Here is a 23,748-nt window from a genome sequence, read left to right as displayed (position 1 = left end):
TCTTCTGGGTCTTAGGCTAATTAATCTCTCCCAGAGTACCAGAAAATTGTTATAAACAACACACTTGCTTGGCATTCAATGAGGGAAGAGAAAACGAGGACTCTCCAAGGGATGGATTAATACAGTATCCTGCAACATTGAGTTCAAACAACAATTGTGAGGATGGCACAGCACCGAGCAATGTCCCGAGTGACCCCAAATCACCAAACACTCCTTCATATACGCCCACTCTGTGAGGACTCTATTAGCTTCTCTTGGTGCAGAATGATGATGCAGAAGTATTCCTAAACTCCTGACAAAAAGCAGAGCTGGAATTCCAGAGTTTCTTGGTTAAGCTAACCTGCCTCTAAGAGTTTCAGAGGCATTTTGGGGGTGGGGGTGGGGGCAAGCATATATCCTAGAGCTGCTGGCCAATTCTAGGAGTTCATTATCATGAAGAAAGGGTTCTTCTACTCTCTTTCATAGCTATATGCTTTCCTACTTGTTGTCGGTTATATTTTTGCAATTAAAGAGTAAAACAAAAACATGCTTGAATTTTGAATCTGACTATGATATAGCTTCTAAGGCAGATCACAGATATAACTTTAGGTTTCCAAAAATGTCAAATTTTTAAAAGAAATCATTTTATTGGGGGCTCTTACAGCTCATCACCATCCATCCATCCATTGTGATAAGCATATTTGTACATATGTTGTTGCCATCATCATTTTTCAAAACATTTTCTTTCTGCTTGAGCCCTTGGTATCAGCTCATTTACCCCCTCCCCCACCTTCCTTCCATCATGAACCGTTGATAATATATATATATATATATTTCATGACTGACCGATGGTTTCCCTTCACTCACTTTTCTATAGTCTGTCCCCCTGGGACGGGGTTATATGTAGATCATTGTGATCAATTCCCTGTTTCTCCCCACCTTCCCCTCCCCCTCCTGGTATCACTACTCTCTTAATTGGTCCTGAGGGGGTATTCTGTCCTGGATTCCCAGGGTTGTGAGCTCTTATCTGTACCAGTGTACATGCTCTGGTCTAGTTGGATTCATAAAGTAGAATTGGGGTCATGATAGTGGGGGGTGGAAGGAAGCATTAAGGAACTAGAGCAAAGTTGTATGTTTCATCGGTGTTATACTGCATCCTGACTGGCTCATCTCTTCCTTGTGATCCTTCTGTAAAGGGATGTCCAAATGTCTAGAGATGGGCTTTGGGTCTCCACTCCATGCTTTCCCTCATTCACATTGATATACTTTTTTGTTCTGGGTCTTTGATGCCTGATACTTGATCCCACCAATACCTTATGATCACACAGGTTGGTGTGCTTCTTCCATGTGGACTTTTTTGCTTCTCTGCTAGATGACCACTTGTTTATCTTCAAGCTTTTAAGGCCCCAGATGCTATAACTTTTGATAGCTGGGCATCATCAGCTTTCTTCACCACATTTTCTTATGCATCCATTTTGACTTCAGCAATCCCGTCGGGAAGGTGAGTATCACAGAATGTTGGGTTATTAGAACAAAGTGTTCTTGCATTGAAGGGTACTTGAATAGAGGCCCATATGTTACCTTAATATTAAACCTATAAATATATGCACATAGATCTATTTCCCCATCATTATATATATATGCATATGCACATGCCTGTATTTAGACCTCTGTAAATGTCCTTTCCTTCCTAGTTCTTTCCTCTATTTCCTTTTACTTTCCTCTTGTCCCACTGTAATGTTCAGCCTTCATTTGGGTTTCAGTAATTCCTCTTGGCTACATTGCTCTTGATCAAGCCCCACCAGTCATCCTATACCTTCCTTGCCATTGATTTTTTTAGATCACTTAGTTTTCCCTTGTCCCTGGGTTAACACTCCCTTTCCTTTCCCCTGCCTTCCCCTCTCCCGTGTCCCCCCAGAATCATCGGTCCTGTTGTTTTCTTCTCCGGATTGTTTATCCTGCCGATCTTATCTAGATAGACATGCAGAGACAAAAATAAGCACAAAACAACAAAAGAAAACAAAGCAACAACGATAAAAAAGAAAAGCCAATAAATAGTTCCAGGTCTGTTTGTTGATCTTTAGGAGTGTTATCTGGTGGAGCCTGATGGGGAGCCTGATGGGGTACCAGTCTATTTTTGGTATTCCCTAGAACTTCATTGCTTTGCTCCCCTTGCTGCTCTGTTGCTTGCCTTTAGTGTTTCACCCCAGTGTGATGGGGTCAAATCCAGTGTTGTCCCTCATAGTGATATGGGTCTAGAGGGATGTCATGCCTTATGGTGTGGCTTGCCCTATGGTCCTCTCTGTACAGTGGCTGCTCTGAGCTGGAATATTATCCTTGGGGCTTGGTGGGCCAGGATGTGTTCCACTCTCTCTCCTTCCCTCTTCATTTGCTCCTGTGTGCTCTCATCAGAGGTGCCCCTCTCCCTGAGCTGCAGCTTCAGTGCTGTCCTCTGAAGTGCATTCTTTGGGGGTGGTAGGGATGGGTAGCCACATAGTTGGGATTGGGGCTGGGCCCACAGACCTCTCTATTGGTTCCCTGCTTCATGCTGGCATGGTTCCCTGCTTTATGCTGCATTCACGTCTTGGCTCACCAGGTTGAAATCTGGTCCCTCTCTCCCTCTCCTGTGGAGATATAAACAATATCCTCCCCTTGGGTGGGTTAGTGCCCTGTTCCCTGCTACCCCTGTCTTTTTTCTCCTTTCTTTCCCCCTCATTTTTGAATGAGTCTGTGAATTTGCTACTGTCTTTTTTTTTTTTTTGTCTCACCCCTTAGGTCTTGTATTTCCCTTTGGTGCATGTCCATGGCCTCAATCTCTTCTATCATTTCATCCTTTTTCTGTATTGCTTCCCTCATATCTTGCATAACTCCACATTGCCTGGCTTTGGGGCTGGAGGGATTTAAACCCTGTCCAAAGGCAGCAACTGTCTGTGGTTTTGTTGAAGTAAAGCCCGTGGGCCAGCCAAAGGAGCCCGGCTCTGGCCGACACTGTGGCTGGGCTAAGGCTAAGCCCTCGCTGGCCTCCGAAGTGGTAAACCAAAAGCCCATAGCTCTTCAAACCCTAATGGATCTTTGTCTACTTTATGATGATCCTCCTCTGACCTGGAAGAGTGGAATGTCCCTCTCAGTGGCTCTCCTGCATTCATTTCTGTGGAGTCTCTATGGTGTGTGTTACGCAGTCAGCATCTTGCTCGAAGTCCCTGTATGATCTTGATGTCATCCCATCGCTCCTTAGGTCTTCTGTCAATAGTGTTCAATGTGTCAAGCCTTCTCTAAACATTTTCTCAAAATTAAGGTGGGATATGTTCAGCTCATGTTTTGGCTCACCTGGACTTTTAAAAAATATTCTTCTGCTTCAACCTATATTTACATATGATCAATTGACAGGAAGGGCTTAGACTCCCCACAGATACTTGTCCATTTTCCTAAGAGATTCTGTAGCACGGGCGGAACCGGGCGTCTTCCAGAGAACACCCTGAGCAGCCAGGCGAGGAGAGAGCGTTTTGCAGTGGCAGAAAGCTCTTGTACAGAAAGTCAGAGACACTGAGCTGCCAAAGTGTGTGGCCCAAAAGATAACCAAAAGAATTAAGCAAAGATGCAGGAGACCGCATTCCACAGAGAAGGAGACCGACACTTTAAAGGGGGGTGTAGCTGGGCTGATTTTTAACCCTCTCAGTAGGATGCAGACAAATAAGAAGGGAAGTTCCACTTAAAGTGAAATCATTCAGGTGCCTGGCTGACCTGCAGGTGAGCGCTTTAATTAGATGCAAACACGCACCTACCTAATTAAAAAAAAAATCAAAACCATTTAATCCCCTTCCAATGAAGAGAAAATACAAACAGTTACCAGGAAAGAGACCAGAGGAAAGAAAAGCTCCTTTTATGGGCTCAACTTACAAAGTGTTTCTTGGAAGCAAAGATTAATTACCCATTCAAGAGCCCATTCCGGTTCCCCAACCTCTGGGCGAAACTACTCAAAAGTCCTGCCACCAAGACACAGAGCTCGACAGGCCATCTACTGCCAACAACACTGCAAAGCAGATGGAAGCGAAACTGGGAAAAGGCAAAAGATCTTCGGAGGCAGCATAAAAAGAGCAGTACAAGAAGTTATGGGGGGGTGGGGTGGGGGGTGGGGGGTGGAGGGTGGGGGGGTGGGGGTGGGGGGGCGGGTAGGGAGGATTGTACTCAGAGAACTGAAAACCAGAAAAACCGAAAACCAAACCCAACTTTTGCTGTTTAAGCTTTTTAAAATTGTGATTCATTTTTACAATAAAAACAAAAGCAGAAACACAAAGAAACCTACCTCCCAAGGCTTAAACTTCTGCCACGTGCCCTGGTAAGTTAGATGAATGATCTATTTATTCACTTAGTCCGTCCAAATCCCAGGTTTGTGGATCAAATCACTGCAGGTTCTTTAAAAAAGAATACCACACGAAGGTTTTAAATTGATAAAACAAAAATGTTTTGTCTTGATTAACTTTTAGCCAATAATTTAAACCTAACAACAAACAAAAAGATAATAGCGGTCCTAAGAAAACTTTTTGTCCAGATGGCAATGAGTCAGGTCTGTGACTGGGGAGGCTAATTGCTAGCAGCCCAGTCACCGGGAGGGAGGAGAGACAGAGGGTTGAAGGGGAAACATAAAGATGCTCATGCGCAAAAAGACAAACAACCAGACAGACAACACAAAAAGACCAAAAAGACAGCCAATTGCCGCAAAAAGACAGCCAGCCATGGCTAACCAGATTTCCCAGACTTGTTAAGTAGTGGCTTGCACAGACAAGCAGCCCCCTTAACAAGGTACCAGACTTCCCCAGCGGCATTCTGGCCAGAAGAGGCTAAGGAGTGTTATGGTCACCTCTGATCCCCACCTCTAGCCAAGCAGACAAGACCAGCCTCACAGACAGAAATATCTCCGGAGATTTTAGGCAGAAGACTCAAGCCGAATTCCAGAGTCCCCAGGCAGCCGCTCAACTGGGAGAGGAGGAGTCTGGAACCCTGAACATTTTATCAGGGGGCGCCTCTCCTAGAGGCCCCGCATTTCCAGGAGCAGCTGCCAGGCGGAGGAACCAGGCTAAAGCACCAGTATGTTGCGGGTTCACGTGAATGAGAGCCACTCTAATCCCTTGACAATTTAGAAGAGTCTTGGTAACTTAGAAGCAGAAAGCAAAATGAATGATTCATTTTCAGAGTTAGTGAGTGTTACAGGGCACAGCATGGATGATACATCTGGTTAATAAAATAAAAGAGTTATATTCTGGTTACAACATCACGAGGAACAATATCACTCATTACAATGCTCTGATCTCGAGAACATAAGAGCACCTTCTCAAATCAATCACTACGGGGACTTTTCGAACTGGGAGGAGGAAGGACGCAGGTCATTCGGCAGTGGCTAGTGCGAGTTTGTCTCAGGACCTGTCGCCAAATTTCTTGGGGTAGACAAAAGTGTGTTCCCAGAGCTGCATCTGCTTGTTGAAACTAATTGGTATTGTAGAAATTCCTGGAGCCATCTTTTGCCCATTATTTTCGACTTCTACCTTCAGCATCATTTGTTGTTGATCACTTGCTACTTCTCACAACGTATGGATGTCAACTACTTCTTTCGGTTATACTGTTTATTATTTCCGTCTCCTTTCGATGCTTCCTACGTGGTTCAGTGATTGCCCATACCCGCTTTCAATATTGCAATAAGGTGATTGAACTGTTCCTTTCCATTTGAAATATGCTAAGCATGTTCTTCCTTTTTCGTTTTCTAAGTCTGAGCCTTTTAGGATATTTTTCTTTGTCTTTTCCAGTTACCCATTGATAATTTCTATTTGTCAGCGATGAACCTCCACAACCAAAGGGCTCCTAAGGGGAACTGGGTAATTCAAAGGTAAATTAAAGAAATATCAGGCAAGGCAATGCAAGGGCTCACCTCTTTCATGGAATGTGTTCTCCAACAGGCTTCTGTAATCACCGCACACTGAACCCATGTCACACATGCACATTATAGGGAGGCTATGTACTAGAGGAATACACGTAAGAGGAAGGCGAGGTAGTAGGGGCATACACATGGCAGGGAGGCACATATGTCACAGATGGGCAGCTCCTAGAGTTCAGATGGTCATCCCTGAACTGGCTTGACCTTAGGTGAGCCAGAGCTCTTCTGCAGGGAACAATCGATGCTCGATCAGAAGGTCACACTTACAGTGGGGTGGACAATAGGATCTGATTGTTCTCCACAGCAGACAACCTTCAGGCAGATAACCCATTCCCATAACATAGCGGTTTTCAACCTGTGGGTCACGACCTCTTTGGGGGGGGGGGTCGAATGACCCTTTCACAGGGGCTGCCCGATACATAACAGTAGCAAAATGACAGTTAAGAAGTAGCAAAAATAATTTTATGGTTGAGGGGGGTGTGTGTCACCACAACATAAGGAACTGTATGAAAGGGTCATGGCATTAGGAAGGTTGAGAACCACTGCTCCGGAGGATGAAATCACTAAAAAGTTGATAGGTGGTGTTAAGGTTGCATAAAAATCGGCAGGCCTATGTCCAGTGGATCTAAGAGGCTTTTCCATTTAGAAAGATCAAGTTCTCTGTAATTAACTGGCTGAGCGTAATGACGGACTCTTAATAAACTGCTTTCCAACTTCTTTTTGAACTTGCGTCGGTTGCTTTCCTGATAACCCACCTCCCTCTGAGAGTCCTGTCTGAGTCTGGGTTTGTCCAACAGACTGAACCTCTTCTTGTACACGAGTCATAAAGGGAGGCAACAGTACTTTGTCCGGTGGTTGTGAAATACTGCAGACTACCAAAAGAGCTAGGGTCAGGGCTCAATGGCGACAGCATGAAAAGCAGAATGTGAGCAAACTGGACGATGTGTAGGCCCTACAGCACTGCAGGGGGAGCAAGTGGGGCATGGAGAAGAGGACTTACAAGGAGGACAAAAAGACTCATAGTTGAGTCCACACATTAAGAGGAGCAAACATCCAATGCCAGTCAAGTAAACACACCCTACGTAAAGGTGTTGGCAAATAGTCCATTCAGAGGCTGTGAGTCCAACACATAGGGTCAGTCCAAGGAGGCAGATGAGGACCAGGGGTGCTGGATAGTAGGGCAGAGGCTCGGATGGTCTGGCTGACATCAAGGTTTGGGGTCGGGCTGGCAGGCAGTTTTCCCGAGAGTGAGGCACAGTAGGTGGTTGATGTTCTGGTAGACGACACAGTCGCCATACGAGTCTGCTCACTGGACCCTGGAATGGTGTTTCCAGGGAGTAAAGCCTGCAACATTAACAAAAGGGAGGGTGGTTAGGACCACTGAATATGGGTCTGTCCACACCAATTATCAAGGCCTTCCCCCCCCCCCCACTGGCTTTGACCCACACCATGTATGCAGGCTGACAGGGATGGACCCAATTCCCTAAGTTTATCAGGGTGCGCTCTCACACCTCAAGGTGATACATGGGTTGGCTCTCCCCAGAGCTTGCAGGCGACTGTAAAGCTTTGTTTCCCTTAACACGGGGACTTTGGGGACAGTTTAGGAATAACTGGGGGAGGCCTGCCATTTAGGATTTCAAATGCATGCGGAATACCCTGAAACTTGGGGAAGCCATCTGACGTGTAACAAAGCTAGAGGCAAGACATCTATTCATGGAAAGCCCGTGTCTTGGCAGAACTTGGCCATATTGGTTTTAAGGATTCGAACCGTGCATTCGACTTTTCCTGAGCTTTGGGGTCAGTTGAAAGGGTGCAGGTTCCACTTAATCTTTAGCAGTTCTGCTGGGTTTGGACAACTTTTGCTCCCAAGTCTGGCCCATTGTTAGACGATACAGACATAAGAAGTCCATTCTGTAGTAGTGCTTCAACTACTTCTCTGTTTCACTCCAGGTGAGGCATGCTTCAGTTCACCCTGAGTAGGCACAGACAAGAACAGGGTGTCTTTGGATCTTTACGGGGAGTGATTTCAGTTACGTCTACTTTTAAGTTTTCAAAGGGACTGACTTCTGCAGACGGATTCCTTGTGGAGGGCTTTGGCCTTGTTTGGCATTGTTCTTCCCACAGGTGATGGACCACCGCGTGGTTTGTATACACAGGGTTGGAAGCTTGGCGATGAAGATGGATTTGCTAAGGGTGGCTTCTAGAGCCGTCTTTCCACAGTGGGTTAGATTGTATAGGTGCTTCAGTAACTGGTAACTCCATAAGTTCCAGGAACAAAGAGCCTTATGTCAGGTAGCTGTCACCATTCTTCTGGGGTCCTGATCTCTCCTGACTGGACCCATTCATTTTTCTCTGTTCTGTAGGAAGGAGGTTGAGGTAATTCAGGGGCCAACAGAAATTGGGCTACTTGGGTAGCTTTTCAGTTTTCTTTGTTTATCTTAGTACCTTTTGGCTGCCTGGTATGTTAATTTGTTGTCTTGAATGACAAGACCCATGTCTGTTGGATGACCTTTACAGTGGATTACAGCAACTTTAAAAAAAAATAAACCATTTTATTAGACTCTCTTATAGCTCTTATAACAATCCATTCATCAATTGTATCTAGCACATTGGTACACATGTTGCCATCATCATTTTCAAAACATTTTCTCTTTACTTGAGCCCTTCATGTTAGTTCTGGTACCTTTTTTCCCTTCCCACCCTCATGAATACTTGATAAATTTTGGGGGGGAGGTTGGGAATTTTTTTTTAATTAGGGGCTCATACAACTCTTATCATAGTCCATACATACTTCAATTGTGTAAAGCACATTTGTACATTCACTGCCCTCATCATTCTCAAAATATTTCCTCTGCACTTAAGCCCCTGGCATCAGGTCCTCATTTTTTCCCCTCCCTTCCTACTCCCCCCTCCCACATGAGCCCTTGATAATTTATAAATTATTATTTTGTCATATCTTGTCCTGTCCAACGTCTCCCTTCACCTACTTTTCTGTTGTCCGTCCCCCAGGGAGGAGGTCACATGTAGATCCTTGTAATCAGTTCCCCCTTTCCAACCCTCTCTCCACCCTCCCAGTACCGCCACTCACATGATCCTGAAGGGATCATCTGTCCTGGATTCCCTGTGTTTCCAGTTCCTATCTGTACCAGTGTACATCCCCTGGTCTAGCCAGACTTGCAAGGTAGAATTGGGATCATGATAGTGGGGGTGGGTGGGAGGAAGCATTTAGGAACTAGAGGAAAGTTGTATTTTTCATTGTTGCTACGTCGCACCCTGTCTGGCTCGTCTCCTCCCCAAGACCCCTCTGCAAGGGGATCTCCAGTGTCCTACAAATGGGCTTTGGGTCTCCACATCGCACACACACACCCCATTCATTATGGTAAATTTTTTTGTTCTTATGATTCCTGATACCGGATCCCCTTAACACCTTGTGATCACACCGGCTGGTGTGCTTTTTCCATGTGGGCTTGGTGGCTTCTGAGCTAAATGGCCGCTTGTTTACCATCAAGCTTTTAAGACCCCAGATGCTATATATTTTGATAGCCGGGTACCATCAGCTTTCTTCACATTTGCTTATTCACCCGCTTTGTCTTCAGCGGTTGTCGGGAAAGTGAGCGTCATAGAATGCCAATTTAATAGAAGAAAGTATTCTTGCATTAGGGAATTATTTTTATATCTTACACCATCCAGTCTCCCTTCACCCATGTTCCTGTTGTTTGTCCCCCTCAGGTGTGTGTGTGTGTGTGTTATACGTCCATCATTGTAATTGGTTCCCCTTCTTCCCCCTGCCCCCCATTTGCCCCTATCCTCATGGTATCACTACTCCTGATATTGTTCCTGATAGATTGGTTTATCTTTCCTGGATCTGGTGAATCAAGAGCTGTTGTCTGTACCAGTGTCCATGCTCTGGTTTCCTAGATTTGTAAGGTAGAACTGGGGTCATAATAGTGGGGGGGGGGGAGCATTAAAGAAGAGGAATGGTGGGTGTTTCGTCGGGGCTATACTTCACCCTTCCTGTGACCCTTCTGTGAAGAGACATCCAATTGTCTACAGATATGCTTTGAATCTCCACTCCAACCCCTCTCATTTGCATGTATATGATTGTTTTAGGTCTTCTGAGGCTTGATACCTAACCCCACCAACACCTCTTGATCACATAGGCTGGTGTGCTTCTTCCATGTGAGTTTTGTTGCTTCCCTGCTAGATGGCCACTTATTTAACGTCAAGCCTTTAAGACCCCAGACACTATATCTTCTAATAGCTGGGCACCATCAGCTTTTGTCACCACATTTACTTATGTACCCATTTTGTCTCTGGCGATCATGTCCAGAAAGTGAACATCATAGAATGTCGGGTTATTAGAACAAAGTGTTCTTGCATTGAGAGAGGACTTGGTGTAGAGGCTCAATGTCCATCTGCTACCTTGATACTTAACATAAATATATGTACGTATACCTATATCCCTATCGTTATATAGTAATATATTTACATATGTACTTGTCTATATTTATACCCCTATAAATGTCTTTTGCCTCCTAGTTATTTCCTCTATGTCCTTTTACTTTCCTCCTGTCTCACTACCATGTTCAATCTTCACGCAGCTCTCAGGAATTCCTCTGGGCTGAGAGTAGGCTCTCTTGATTGAAGAGTTATTTCTGATCCTGAATAGTCACCTAGTATTGCCTGGTGAATCTCAGTATCTTGAATAGTATCTGATCTCTATAACCAACCCAAGGACTGTTTCAAACAGAGACAACAAATACAGAGTGCAATGGCAGGGATATAAAGTGTCCACACTGGTAAAATTGCATAGTGAAGGTACGTGTGACTTTCATCTCATTGAAGTCATTATGGGCTGTTGATGTGGATTCCCACTCGACCCACCAAAACTTGTTGCAGCCGAGTCAAAGCAACTCAAGTAAAATGTTTCCTTCCTTCCCCACCACACCCACTACGTGCACCAAGAAAAAGGCCCCACATGTCTGCTCTTCAGTCAAGGCAGCCCCCAAGGGGTCCATTTGGAGCATGGCAGCATGTAATCCAATGACACTGTCAGTGTGAAGGATGCAGCAAATTAAGAAAGACCCCTTGCAGTGACCTCCCTTCTGATGATCAGTTTCTGTCTTTCTACTTCTTCAAGCTGTTGTAAACGTAACCCAATAGGATAGAGATCCCTGAAGCCCTGGTGGCATAATGTGTTATGCATTGGGCTGCTAACCACCAGGTCAGTAGTTCGAAACCACCAGCATCTCTACAGGAGAAAGATGAGGCTTTCTGCTCCTGGAAAGAGTTCAGGGGTAGTTCTACCAGCTCCATAGGGTTGTTGAGTCAGGATAGAGATTCCCAAGGGTCAATTCACAACAGTGCAAAGCGCTCTTCTGCTACTTGCAGAAATTAACACAGAGGTTGGTATGGGTATAAAGAGGGCTTTTTTGAGAAAATCCTACATCCATAGTCATGAAATTATTGAGAGAATCTGGGGACTGTGATAGTAACGAGACAAACTTCCCTCCATCAGAGAATGACAGCCCCTCCCTTGTCTGGACACTATCCACTATAATCTGCTAATAAAGGCTACAGAATACACCATCTCAAGTGGGGTCAGTTCCAGCATTGCATATTCTCCCCTGAACACCCCACAGCCAAGTCTCTGAAATCAACAGCACAGACCTCCGGGGGTGTCAAATTTGCTTAATCTACCACCACTTTTGGTCATCAGCCAAGACTCCTGACCGAGGCTCCTTGTTCTAGGAAGAGGTGTCTTGGGTGCAGGATGTTCCCAAAGCCAGAAACCTTCCAGGAGACTGGAGGACAGGAGCTCTTAGAGCAATAAGAAACACGTTGCCTGGAGCCAATGGAGCATTACATCGCTTGTTTCATTCATGACAGGAATTACCGTAGTTACTAGATTAGTTGGTGCGAACTGCTACGGAAGCTGAGAATACACATACCCCGGGACCGCTCTATGAAACGGAATAATGGGACCATGGCTTATAGGAGATAAAAGACACTAGAAGGTTAGTCAATGCCATGATAAAAACAATGATGCTGGAAAAAAAAAAAGGAAATTGGATGGACAAATGTCAGGAGCTAAGAATAGGCAGGCTGTTCTTTTGGCAGCCTGTGGTAATTTGAATAGTCTTCCCCAGCACAACCAATCAAAATGCATCGACTCTTCATTCATCCTTGTCACTTAATAAGTAATTTGCATATGCATGGGATGGTGATGGGAAATGCAATGCTTGTGCCAGATTCAACACAGCCTCGAAGTGACATCCTGGCTTTCCAACATGGTAGAACTTTGCTTCTTCTACAGTGAGTTGTAATACACCCATACAGAAGGCTGCAACCCTTGTTCTTCATCAGCAAGCACTCAAAGGCATCCACCAGCCTGTGGGCTTATTGGTTCTTCTTGCAGCTAATTCCTGACCCACATACTCAAACCAACCTCGATGAACACACTTTGTCAACTGTGTCAGCCATTTATTCCTTTGTTGTTTTTTTTCCATTTTCTACAATTTATTGACACTTAATCCACATATCACACAATTCCGTAGTTCAATCATATCTTGTACAAAATGTACAAAAATGTACAAAATGTACAAAAATGACAATTTCAGAAGTTTCTTTTATTCCCCGCCCACATAATTAAATTGCCTTTAAAATGAATTGTGTAATCACATTCAGTTCTAGTGCTCCCTCCACTCCCACCTTCACTGTTTACTCCTGAAATCCCCTCATCTACCCTACCCACCCCCACATTCCCCTTCACATTCCCCCCTCCGAACCCTTGCATCAGTTATTATCACTATGCATTCACTCCTGTGCTTCCGAAACTGGTAAATCCAACAGAAACAATAAAGGACAAACGTGAAATGAAGTGGTTGCGATACAACTATAAACATAAAAACACAATTAAGAAAAATGGACCGCCATCAGTTTTTAAAAAGCCAAGGAGGAAGTTTTTGGAACAATCAAGGGATCCTTTCACCTAGAACAAATTTAGGTAGGGTCTAGTGGGGGGGTGTCAACTAACCAAGTATCAAGTGAGATCAGTATCATCAGGATTACACTGGCTTATGTTTGATAGAAAGGCTGTTCCAGACCATTGCCCGTGGTTCCAGGGGATTTGCCAGCAGCTTAATCTAACTAGACACTCGGAAGATGGGTTTGGGCACTCAGGCCTCCATGACCTTCCACAAATTGGATGTTTTCAATGTTAACTTTGATACTTTTCCCTTCTTCATATTTGAATTGTATTATCATCATCTTTGGATCACACAAGCCTGTGTGTATCTTCCATGTGGGCTTAGTTCACTCCTTGCTTAGAGGATGCCTTTAAGATCCCAGAAACTATTCAGATTGGTAGCTGGGCACCATCTGCTTTCTTCACCACACTTTGCTGTAGCACCCTTATCTGCAGTGTTCACCAGTAGGGCCATTTTGTCAGAACTAACTGTACTGGGATTGGAGCTAGAGTCATGTGGGGACCCAGAATCCATCTGCGTGTCCCTGGGCTACGCCTGACTCAGCATTACAATAGTGGTCGTATGATGACAAATTCAAAACCCCATAAGATCTACCACCCTAACAGCATCAACAAACCAATAAGCAGACAACAAAATCAAGCAAACTAGAGGCAGGATCATTAACGTAAAATCTTGTCAACCATTCCCCTGGGGTATAAGGCAATTGCACTTGTAACATCATCAATTTTTCCAGTGACTCATCACTCTAGACACTGTAGGCATGAGAAGTCTATGCAAATCCAGTTCCACTGTGAGCCACAACCCCTGCGTTGCTGCTTCACAGTTTGATCTCCCATTGGATCGCACTGTTTACCCTAGGGTTGGGGGTTTGTAACAGAAGCAAACTTCCTGGATAAGTTCTTCCAAGTTCAAGTCTCTATCCAACAACTCAAAACCTGCCATGTCACTTTAAGAGGAGCATGGAGGAACTAAACATATGGAGATTCTGGGTCTCTTTCCATTGGACACCCACCCAAGCTGGGGGCTCCCCTCAAGGCCCAATAACCACCACTTCCACAGGTTTGGGGCATCCACAGTTTCTTCTCCCCTTCTAGTGGCCCAGTCCTTGGGCTAACAGTGCAGGTAATTCTGATGTAGGACTCAGTTCATTCTGCAAGGCCTCTACGTTAAATTCTTGCAGTGTCTCCCCTGGGTAAGCCATGCTGTCCTCGGCATCAGCATCCATGTTTGTCATAGTGCTTCAACCATGGTGTGCTTCCCTGAGGATTGGGTAGAAACGTATTCGCATAGTGTCTAGCAAGAGGGGGAGTGTGAAGTAGGGCCCAAAAGGCCATCTGTAGGCAACTGGACATCCCCTTATGGAAGGGTTTCGGGGAGGAGACGAGCCAGTCAGGGTGCAGTGTAGCAATGATGAAACATACAACTTTCCTCGAGTTCCTAAATGCTTCCTCCCCACCATCATGACTCCAATTCTACCTTACACATCTGGCTAGACCAGAGGATGTGCACTGGTACAGATAGAAACTGGAAACACAGAGAATCCAGGACAGATGATCCCTTCAGGACCAGTGGTGACAGTTGCGGTACCAGGCGGGTGGGGTGGAAAGGGGGAACCGATTACAGGGATCTACATATAACCTCCTCCCTGGGGGGACAGACAACAGAAAAGTGGGTATAGGGAGACGTCGAACAGTGTAAGACATGACAAAATAATAATTTATAAATTATCAAGGGTTCATGAGGGAGGGGAGAACAGGGAGGGAGGGGGAAAATTGAGGAGCTGATGCCAGGGACTTACGTGGAGAGCAAATGTATTGAGAATGATGAGGTAAAGAATGTACAAATGTGCTTTACACAATTGATGAATGTATGGATTGTGATAAGGGTCATATGAGCCCCCAATAAAATGAGTTAAAAAATAAATAAACCACCAGTCACCTGCCACTTTGCCATAATACGGTGGCTTGTGTGATGCTATAATGCTAGAAATTATGCTACTAAAATTCAAATATCAGCATGATCAACCATGGTAGACAGATGTTGGCAGACTGAAATTATGAATACTAATTCTGGGGGAAAAGTATCTATTAAAACACGTAATATAAGGGAAACATTGTCCAATAAAAGGTGAAAGATGAGCAACTTAGGTTGGAAGACACTCAAAATATGACTGGGGAAGAATTCCCCTTTAAAGCAGAGCCCACCTTAATGATAAAGATCCAGCAGCGATTTTAGAACCCTGATTGACAGAGGAGACATGACTCAAAATGAGAATATATGGCAGCAAAACACCCGTTAATAATCAGAACGTGGAGAGTACAAAGTATGAGTCTCAATAAATTTTAATTTGTCACATACACACAAAAACAAATAAAATCTGGATGACTGCCCTCCTAGGTTCCCTACAATCTTTGTTTAGCATCCTTTCCTGATAGGCAACGACTTCTCTCCCAACGACCCACAGTACTCACCAACAGAAGTATCGGCGTCTCCTCCAAAATGTAGACGCTCCTCTCCCTGGTCATAGCTTGATTTGACCGCTAGGTTCCCCTTCCATTCCTATGAGGGTCGATTGTTTTGACCCAGCCTTGTCTCCACGTTGTATTGCCTCAAGTGGTGGTCTCTTCCCATCGACCCCCTCTTCAAGGAGTGACCCCAGGCAATGTGAGGTCTCCTTCATGATGTGTGAGCCAGTTCTTGTTACAACCTCTCTCTACATACATACGTATACAAGTCTCTCTGGCTTTCTTCTCTCCAGGGTCAAGCCTAACAGAGCATGTACACAAAAGGAACACACCATCAAAACACAAAAGGAAGAATCAACAATGGAAAAGGACAAAGACTGAGCCACATTTTTTTAATGACATAAATAAGTCACTCCTCCTCAATAATTGTAATTCATGTAAATGAACTAAATGCTACAAAGAAAAAAAGTATAAGAATGAGCTTAAAAACATCACCCGATGGATACAATTTCCCTGAGACATTCTGTAGACTCCCGCAAACTAATAGGTTGAATGGGAGAGGATGGATAAATACTAGCACAAAGATCAAACAAAAAAATAGCAGAGGTACAAAAACCCAGTATCAGATAAAGAAGTCATTAATACAAAACGTGTTAGGAGATAAACGTACATATTAGTGACACAAGGGTCAATTTATCAACAAAACATAGCAATCATAAATATATATGCCTTCAACAACACAGCACAAACTGATTAACGGAAAGGAGAAATTAAGTACACAATAATAATTGAAGTGATCAATATCCTTTTCATCCTTAGCACACCTAGAGAGAAGGCCATCAGATACAGGACATCGCCAGCAATGTTTGCCCCGTTCGACATGCTCGCTTTTCTGGAAGTTGCTTCTTAATGTGTTCATGTGACTTAAGAGAAAGATGTTATTCATTGATAGTTCCATCAATCACACTGAAGCATCATCAATTTTGCAGTTTTTCCATGTATCACTGTATGCTTCAACTGTTTCCCCTACGGAAAGTGTGAAATGCTAATTCCTACATGAATCCTACTCAGAGATGCACTGACCCCATTCGTTTTCATGTTTCCTGTTGAAATGATAAGGTGAAGTCATGAAAAGGCGACCATCAGGGAATGGGCCATATAACTCTTGTTAGGTACTCGATGTTTTCTTGTGGCCTATTTTATGGAAAGAATGTCTATCACAGGTTCGCCAGATGTCTTGAAAGAAATTTCAGCTAGGATTCTCAGTAGAAGCAGAAGATGCCAGATTTCATCTCACACACTTTGGACATGTTACCAGGAAACACCAGCATGTGGAGGATGTCATGGATGGTATACAACAGGGAACCTAAAAAGAATTGGACCTCTGATACACAGTGGCTGCAACAATAATTTCAAACAGGACAACGGTGTAAGTTAGTGACGAGTTAAAAGCAACTCCAGGGAACTTAAAACATGGATTTAAAAAAACACACACTTTATTAGGGGCTCATAAAACTCTTATCACAATCCATACATATACATACATCAACTGTATAAAGCACATTTGTACATTCATTGCCCTCATCATTTTCAAAGCATTTGCTCTCCACTTAAGCCCTTTGCATCAGGTCCTCTTTTTTCCCCTCCCTCCCCGCTACCCCCTCCCTCATGAGCCCTTGATAATTTATAAATTATTGTTTTGTCATATCTTGCCCCATCTGGCACTCACTGCACACATACATGTATTATGTGCTTAAGAATGTTAGAGACACCACTATATTAAGAAACATTGCAGCTAGCATTTTAAAATTATCTTCAGGAATTTTTTTCTTTGTGTATTCATTCTTATGGTATATAGTAGATACTAAATGACTTCCTAGGATTCCTTGAGTCAGTCTTCATGATTTCTACTGAATGGCTGGCTAGAACAAGACAAACGTGAGATATACGTGGCCCACAAGAGGTAGCTTTGTTAATATTGTGATTGACACCATTTGGCATCACACATGTGGTACTGTGGGCCCACAGGTTTGACTTTGGCCTAAATGTTCGCCCACACTCATGTCACACAAAATCACTTTCCCAAATCTTTTCTGATGTGTGAGGAGCTGTAAGTTCCAAATAAAGTTTGCCCACACTACTTGCACCCAGATGGCTTTCCCCCTGGGTTTCCTGGTGTTATGGAAGCCTGATTTCCACTTGAAGACACAATCCTTGCACATACATGCCTTGCATACCAGTGTCTCCCCTGGTGTTCAAGGACTGATGACTTCCACTGCAGCGGTTCTCAACCTGGGGGTCATGACCCCTTTGGGGGTTCAATGACCCTTTCACAGGGGTCACCTAAGACCATATTTCCAATGGTCTTAGGAACCGAGACATCGCTCCTCTCTCTGTCTCCAGGTGGGTCCGCCCACATGCAGATATGGTCACCCCAACACGAGGAACTGTATTAAAGGGTCGTGGCATTAGGAAGGTTCACAGGCTAGCCCACACTACTTGCACACATGCGTATTTCCCCATGGGTGTTTTCTGGTAAGTACAAAGACCTGATTTCCACTTAAAGGCTCACTCACACACTCGGCACATATGTGGATTTTCCCCAGTATGTGTTTCCTGGTGTTCCCAGAGACGTGATTTCCACCTAAAGGCATGCCTCAGAGTGTGGCCGCTGGTGTTCAAGGAGGGATGACTTCCATTTACAAGTTTGCCCACACTCCTGGCACACATGTGGTGTTTCATCAGAGTGTCTTTCATTGTGTATGTTAAGGTGCGACTTCCAAAAGGCTTTCCCATACCCCTAGCACAATTGTGGCTTTTCCCTCCTGTGTACTTTCTGGTGCCTGGTAATCTGAGACTTCCAAAGGAAGGCTTGCCCACACTCTTTGCACACATGTGGTTTTTCACCACAGTGTCTTTTCTTGTGTATGTTAAGGTGCAACTTCCACGGGAAGGCTTGCCCACACTCCTTGCACACATGGGGCTTTTCCCTAGTGTGTCTTTTCTGGTGCCTGGTAAGCTGCCACTTCAAAAGGAAGGCTCGCTTACACTCCTTGCACACATGTGGCTTTTCCCCCGTGTGTATTTTCTGGTGCCTGGTAAGCTCTGAATTGAAATGAAAGGCTCTCCCACACTCCTTGCACACATGTGATTTTTCCTCAGTGTGGGTTTTCTGGTGCGTGATAAGCTCTGACATATACATATAGGCTCGCCCACACTCCTGGCACACATGTGGTTTTTCCCCAGAGTGTCTTTTCTGGTGCATGGTAAGCTTCGACTTCCAAAGAAAGGCTCGTCCACACTCCTGGCACACAAATGGCTTCTCCCCAGTGTGTCTTTTCTGGTGGTCAGTAAGATGTGATTTCCTAAACGAGGCTTGCCCACAGTCCTGGCACACATGTGGTTGTTCCCCAGAGTGTTTTCTCTGGTGCACTGTAAGCTGCCACTTCAAAACAAAGGTTCGCCCACACTCCTGGCACACGTGTGGCTTTTTTCCAGTGTGTGTTTTATGGTGCCTGGCAAGCTGGCACTTCAAAACAAAGGTTCGCCCACACTCCTGGCACACATGGGGCTTCTCGCGAAGAACAGATCTCTGTCTTGTGTTCACGTCTGCCTTATGGGCACAGTCTGGTCTGTTTTCTCTATGGTTGACTGCCCCAAACCCGGAGGTTTCCAATTCCTTTGAGACTCTCTCTGTTTGCATAGACGAAACCCTTGGGGATGAGGTGAGCTCCAGCCCTACCCCTGGGTGGCCCTCTCTAGGACTTGCTGGCTCTTCCTGGGTAGGGTGGGAAGATTCCATTGAAGTCTCTATTTCCACTGTCCTCACACAAAAGGCTGTAGGGGTGACGTCTCTCTCCTGACTCATGGTGTTTTCTCTCCAGCAGCTCTGACCAGAATCCTGCTGTTCTGGTTGCTTCTGAGGCCCTGGGCTGGCACCCTTGGGAAGGAAGTGATGTTCACCACACAAGCCCTGGGAGACCCGAAGCAGATGTTGGCTGAGGACTTGCTGACAAGGGATGTGTAAAAGGAAGGAGGGATAGCTTTCCTGCTTTGTCTCTGCTGAGGAGAGAAAGTTTTTCATTAGAACAGCCAGGAATCAGCCTGCCTGGACCATCAACCTTCCCTCATGACACACAGCCTCTGACTGCGGGAGTCCCTGGATAGGAGATATAGATAATGGGAAAATAACTAGCTGGAAGGTTATTGGTTCTGCAAACAGGCCTAGACATCTGATTTCAATAGGACACAGCTTAGAAAACTCCATGGAACAGGCCTCTGCTGTGTATGTGTGGTCCTCCTGGGTCAGAATTCACTTCACAACAAGCAACAGTAATCACATGTCAAAGTGGAAATTAAGCTATAGAAAGATAAATGGTTTCTCCACACTGCTTTTTGTCTCCCATCTGATGAACTCTGTTTTCTATCGAAAGCCCTACATGCCGTGTGTCAGATTCTCAAGGTATTCGCTCGGTTTTCAGTATGAGGGTCAAAGTATGTGGACACCTGCTTTCGAGAAAGGTAGGGAAAGCTTTAGCAGAAAATGACTTATGATGATTCACCCAAGAATATTTCTCCAACAAGACAATGCTCCTGCTGATTTGTTCCAGTGAATGAGACTTATTTTGACTGAGCATCAATGGTGCAGGATTGGGTGCCGTCTTCTTCTGTTCTACCTAGGGCTGCTGTCAGAAATGGTTCAACCCCATTTAACAACCACATCGACGGGAAATCATTAGGCATAAATGTTATCATTCTCACTTACCTCTTTCTAACTCCATTTGCTGTTCAAGTCATAAAAAAATGTATCCTTCAATTAATTAAATACATATATTTAAATGTATACACACACACACACACACACACACACACACACACACACACACTTACCGGCCCATGAGTCTCAGGTTAGGGGTAGACTAATTGTTTGTTTTTTGTGGCTTCCATGAGGATGGGCTTAGGACAAGAAATGAAGTTCATATATTTTACCTGTCAATTTCAAATAAACTCTTTGAAGGCTTATTGTTTGTACTCTGTCTCTTTGTACTTGATGGGAAGTCAAGTGGGAACACGTATTGTTAGCATTACCTTTACTTACCCATTCTCAGTGTCTACAAAGTTACCTGGTACCTAAAAGAAACAACAATGCTCACAACACTGAATGATATCGCATCCAGTCAATTCTAATTCAAAGCCAACAGTGCCTGAGTCAAAGGATGGAAATGGTCTAACAAGTTGCTTTTCCGTTGATTTAGTTCCTATTACTTCATCACAGGGCCCTGTGGGCTCTATTCCTGAGGGAAGCACAGTGCCACAAGGCTTCCAGTGCAGCCACTGGCAGGCTTTCAATCACTAACCTATACTTCGTAGTGGAGTGCAACTGTGAGCTTCTCCCGGGAACTTCTGAAAGAGGAAACCAAGTTCACTTGTTGCCATCAGATACCGTATATACTTGAGTATAAGCCACGTTTCCCCAGCACATTTTAAATGACGTTTTTTGTGGGACAATTAAGGGCCTCGGCTGATATTCAGGTCAACTTATACTCGAGTCTATATGGTAGATTGTGCGGTGGAGGCAGAGAACAAGGCAGCAATGCTAAACAGAACATTTCTGTTAAAGGCACGAGTGATTAGATGATTCTGGAACCCCGACCTTCAGAGGAAAGGAACAAGCAACCAACAGACCAGCCGCCTTGAATTGCCTACAGACCCACCAGGTGGGTTTTGTCCCTAATCCCTCATGTTCCATCAAAGGCATGGCCAACACCAGCCAAACTCATACTCAACTGTGCTTTAGAACACAGAACTGTGCACAAGCTCACAGTCTCGATCACATCCACCAAAGGAGTACCTGGAACCAAAGCAACATACACTCAGCCATTGTGGAGAAATATGTCACCACCACAATACCTCTGAAAGTAAGGGCAATGCCAGTTCACAGGGAGCCATAAGCCAGAGTAACTTATACACATGATCTAAGTGCAGCATCAGAAACACTTTTTGAAGAATGTTGCTAGTAGACTACCTGATAAGGAATTCATAAGAATGGTATTTGGTCTCTTTCAACAGTTTTACAAAAAAAGACTGATGAAACACTTTCTGGAATGATTAATGAAAGAAAGAAGACATGGAAGAAAATTTTAGAAGAATTTAGGGAAATAAAAGATGGAAATGAAAAATAGAAATATCATAAAACAGCTAAAAAATAGAAGATGAAGGCAGTTTCAGAAATAAATCACACCAAACTGCCCCCCCACCCAAAAAAGAAATAGATTGTACCATGAAAAGACACAGAAATAGAACAGAGACAATGAAAGACCAAAGTAGCTGAATATTGACTAATAATGATTAATTAACTAGAAAAAAAGTTTTAAAAAAATCTTTAGAAAAAGAAGCCACCACCCCCCAAATGAAGAAAGCTGAAGAATTCCAAGGGAGACCACAAAAAGATTAACTTACATGTCAGCAGAACTTTAGAGTAGAAAGAAGGTTTTGTAATGGAAAAAACAACGCAACTGTAGAAGCAACATTGTAGCAGGTAGGGTATACAACCAAGAAGTTGAACAGAACCCTGGACAGGATAGACCCCTGCAGCACTCAATTATTGGCGTGGCTCTGTTAGCCATCATCCTTGTACCTTTCAACACAGGACTCCTCCCTGAAGGTCTAAATCAGAGAAGGTGGGAGGAGAAACTGAGAGGATTCAGTGGTGAGTGCTTGTAAACAGGATTCCTTGTGACTGCTGCAAAGAAGATGAGCTCTCAGAAGCTCCATGGGGGAATCTGACTACCAGCAAGAGCCAGGAGTAGAGCTTGTCCTGGGATGTGCATCTCCTTGACCTTGAAAACAGCTGTGACACCAGAGGGGAGGAAGAGGAGCACCAACAGCAACACAAGCAGGAGCCTCAACATGAGACACAGTGGTGGACTTCTCAGCCCACAGAGTAATAAAGTCAGGGATTTGGGCATGAGACTGGGCCTCTCATTGGAGAAGGGGAGCTGGATTTCTTGAGCCCGGAAGGGAGAGTGGAGCTCCTTGAGGATGAGTCATACAGCGGAATGGTATGCACGTTGGACGTTTATTATCAGCCCTGAAAGAACGTCTTGGTTAGCAGTCAAGTTCTTGACATACTGACCCCGAAAGACTCCTCCACAAAAAACTTATATCTGATCAAATGTCTCCAGTCTCCCCGGGATCTCAGGTCAACATCATGCTCACTGCCATCCCATGCAACAAAGCAAAGCACCGAAGATCGAGAGGTTAGGTAGCCAGAACAGGGACCAGGGTGTCCACTGGGCATGCTCTGAGACAGGAGGGGGCGATATACCTGGATGGGCCCCAATCTGGATCAGGTGAACTGAATTCAGCCAATTGAGTCGACCAGCACCGTCGACCACTCCTCCCAGGAGAGGCCCCGAGAAAGCCAGAATCCAAAGCCCACAGCCTCTCTTTTTCCAGATGCTCTTTGGCCTGGCTGTGGATTTTCTCTGGCCTAAGCTTTCCACGTGCAGGTGTGAACGTGCCCTGAGAGTACCTGTGTAAAACCTGAAACTTCTTCTATCTTTTATAAAAACTCACTCGGATCACAGACCAGGCTTCCGGCGTGAATTACTTCTCCTGTGAAAGCCAAGGATCCCAGGAACCTAACAAAGACATCAAGACTCCCCATCTCATCCCCACTCCACTACCACCACCTGGGGTGGCCCCGGAACCTACTCACTGGCTCTCAATCTATTCAGACTCACAGCAGCCCTGTTGGAAACACTACAGAGGCCCTACAGGGCTTCCAAAGCCATACATTACTACGGAAGCCCACCCCACCTCTATCCTTTGGAGTGGCAAGGCTTTTAAAACCACTTACTTGCCTGGACTAGCTGAGAACTTAACAAAGGTGCCACAAGGTCTTCTTCTGGGTTGTAATCCCCTACTAAACAAACAAAAGACACCTTGATATGCATAGAAGGCCGGACTTACCTCCAACCTAGAAATTCAACAAAGCAGTCCTCATCCAGAATTCTGGGATTTCATATCCTTAGACACATCCCCACCAATAGGGCTACTTTAGACCCTGATCCTGGCTAAACACATCCATGCGGTATTACAGTATATTGAGGGAGTGACGGTTGTAAAGATTAACGTCACTCAGGAAGCACACGAGAGAGCGAGAAGTCACAGTGCCGCCAGGTGGGGAGTGGTGGACGCTCACAGAAACGGGCTGATGTGACATTACAAACTAACGCTGGAGAACTATAAAGCCTACTAAGCACCAGTTGTTCCCCACATTACATCTTTAAAGACCAGTTCCAATTAATTTAAGCTATGTGCCAAGGTTATCCATGGCCACTCAGCTTTCTGCTCCGGTGAAGAGTCCCAGTCTTGGAAACCCACT

The 23,748-nt window shown here is 44.7% G+C and overlaps 1 protein-coding gene across 5 annotated transcripts in view; it reads right to left on the bottom strand.

Annotated features, from left to right (window-relative positions):
- Positions 1-5,219: 5,219 nt before the first annotated feature.
- Positions 5,220-23,748, bottom strand: part of LOC142431563 (zinc finger protein 343-like) — a 39,430-nt gene continuing 20,901 nt past the window's right edge. For 4 of the 5 annotated variants that reach the window (XM_075536579.1, XM_075536581.1, XM_075536578.1 and 1 more), the window contains exon 6: positions 16,834-19,421. In XM_075536579.1, coding sequence (XP_075392694.1) covers positions 18,160-19,421 — 1,262 coding nt within the window. In that variant the 3' untranslated portion in view covers positions 16,834-18,159. Of the gene's footprint in view, positions 7,250-15,365; positions 15,661-16,833; positions 19,422-23,748 lie in introns of those variants that run through there. The other variant, XM_075536582.1, reaches the window with a different exon arrangement.

This window comes from Tenrec ecaudatus, chromosome 18 (genome assembly GCF_050624435.1).
Source record: "Tenrec ecaudatus isolate mTenEca1 chromosome 18, mTenEca1.hap1, whole genome shotgun sequence".
NCBI lineage: Eukaryota > Metazoa > Chordata > Mammalia > Afrosoricida > Tenrecidae > Tenrec > Tenrec ecaudatus.
The sequence above is the reverse complement of the archived record's forward strand: the minus strand, read 5'-3'. Positions and strand labels throughout refer to the sequence as shown.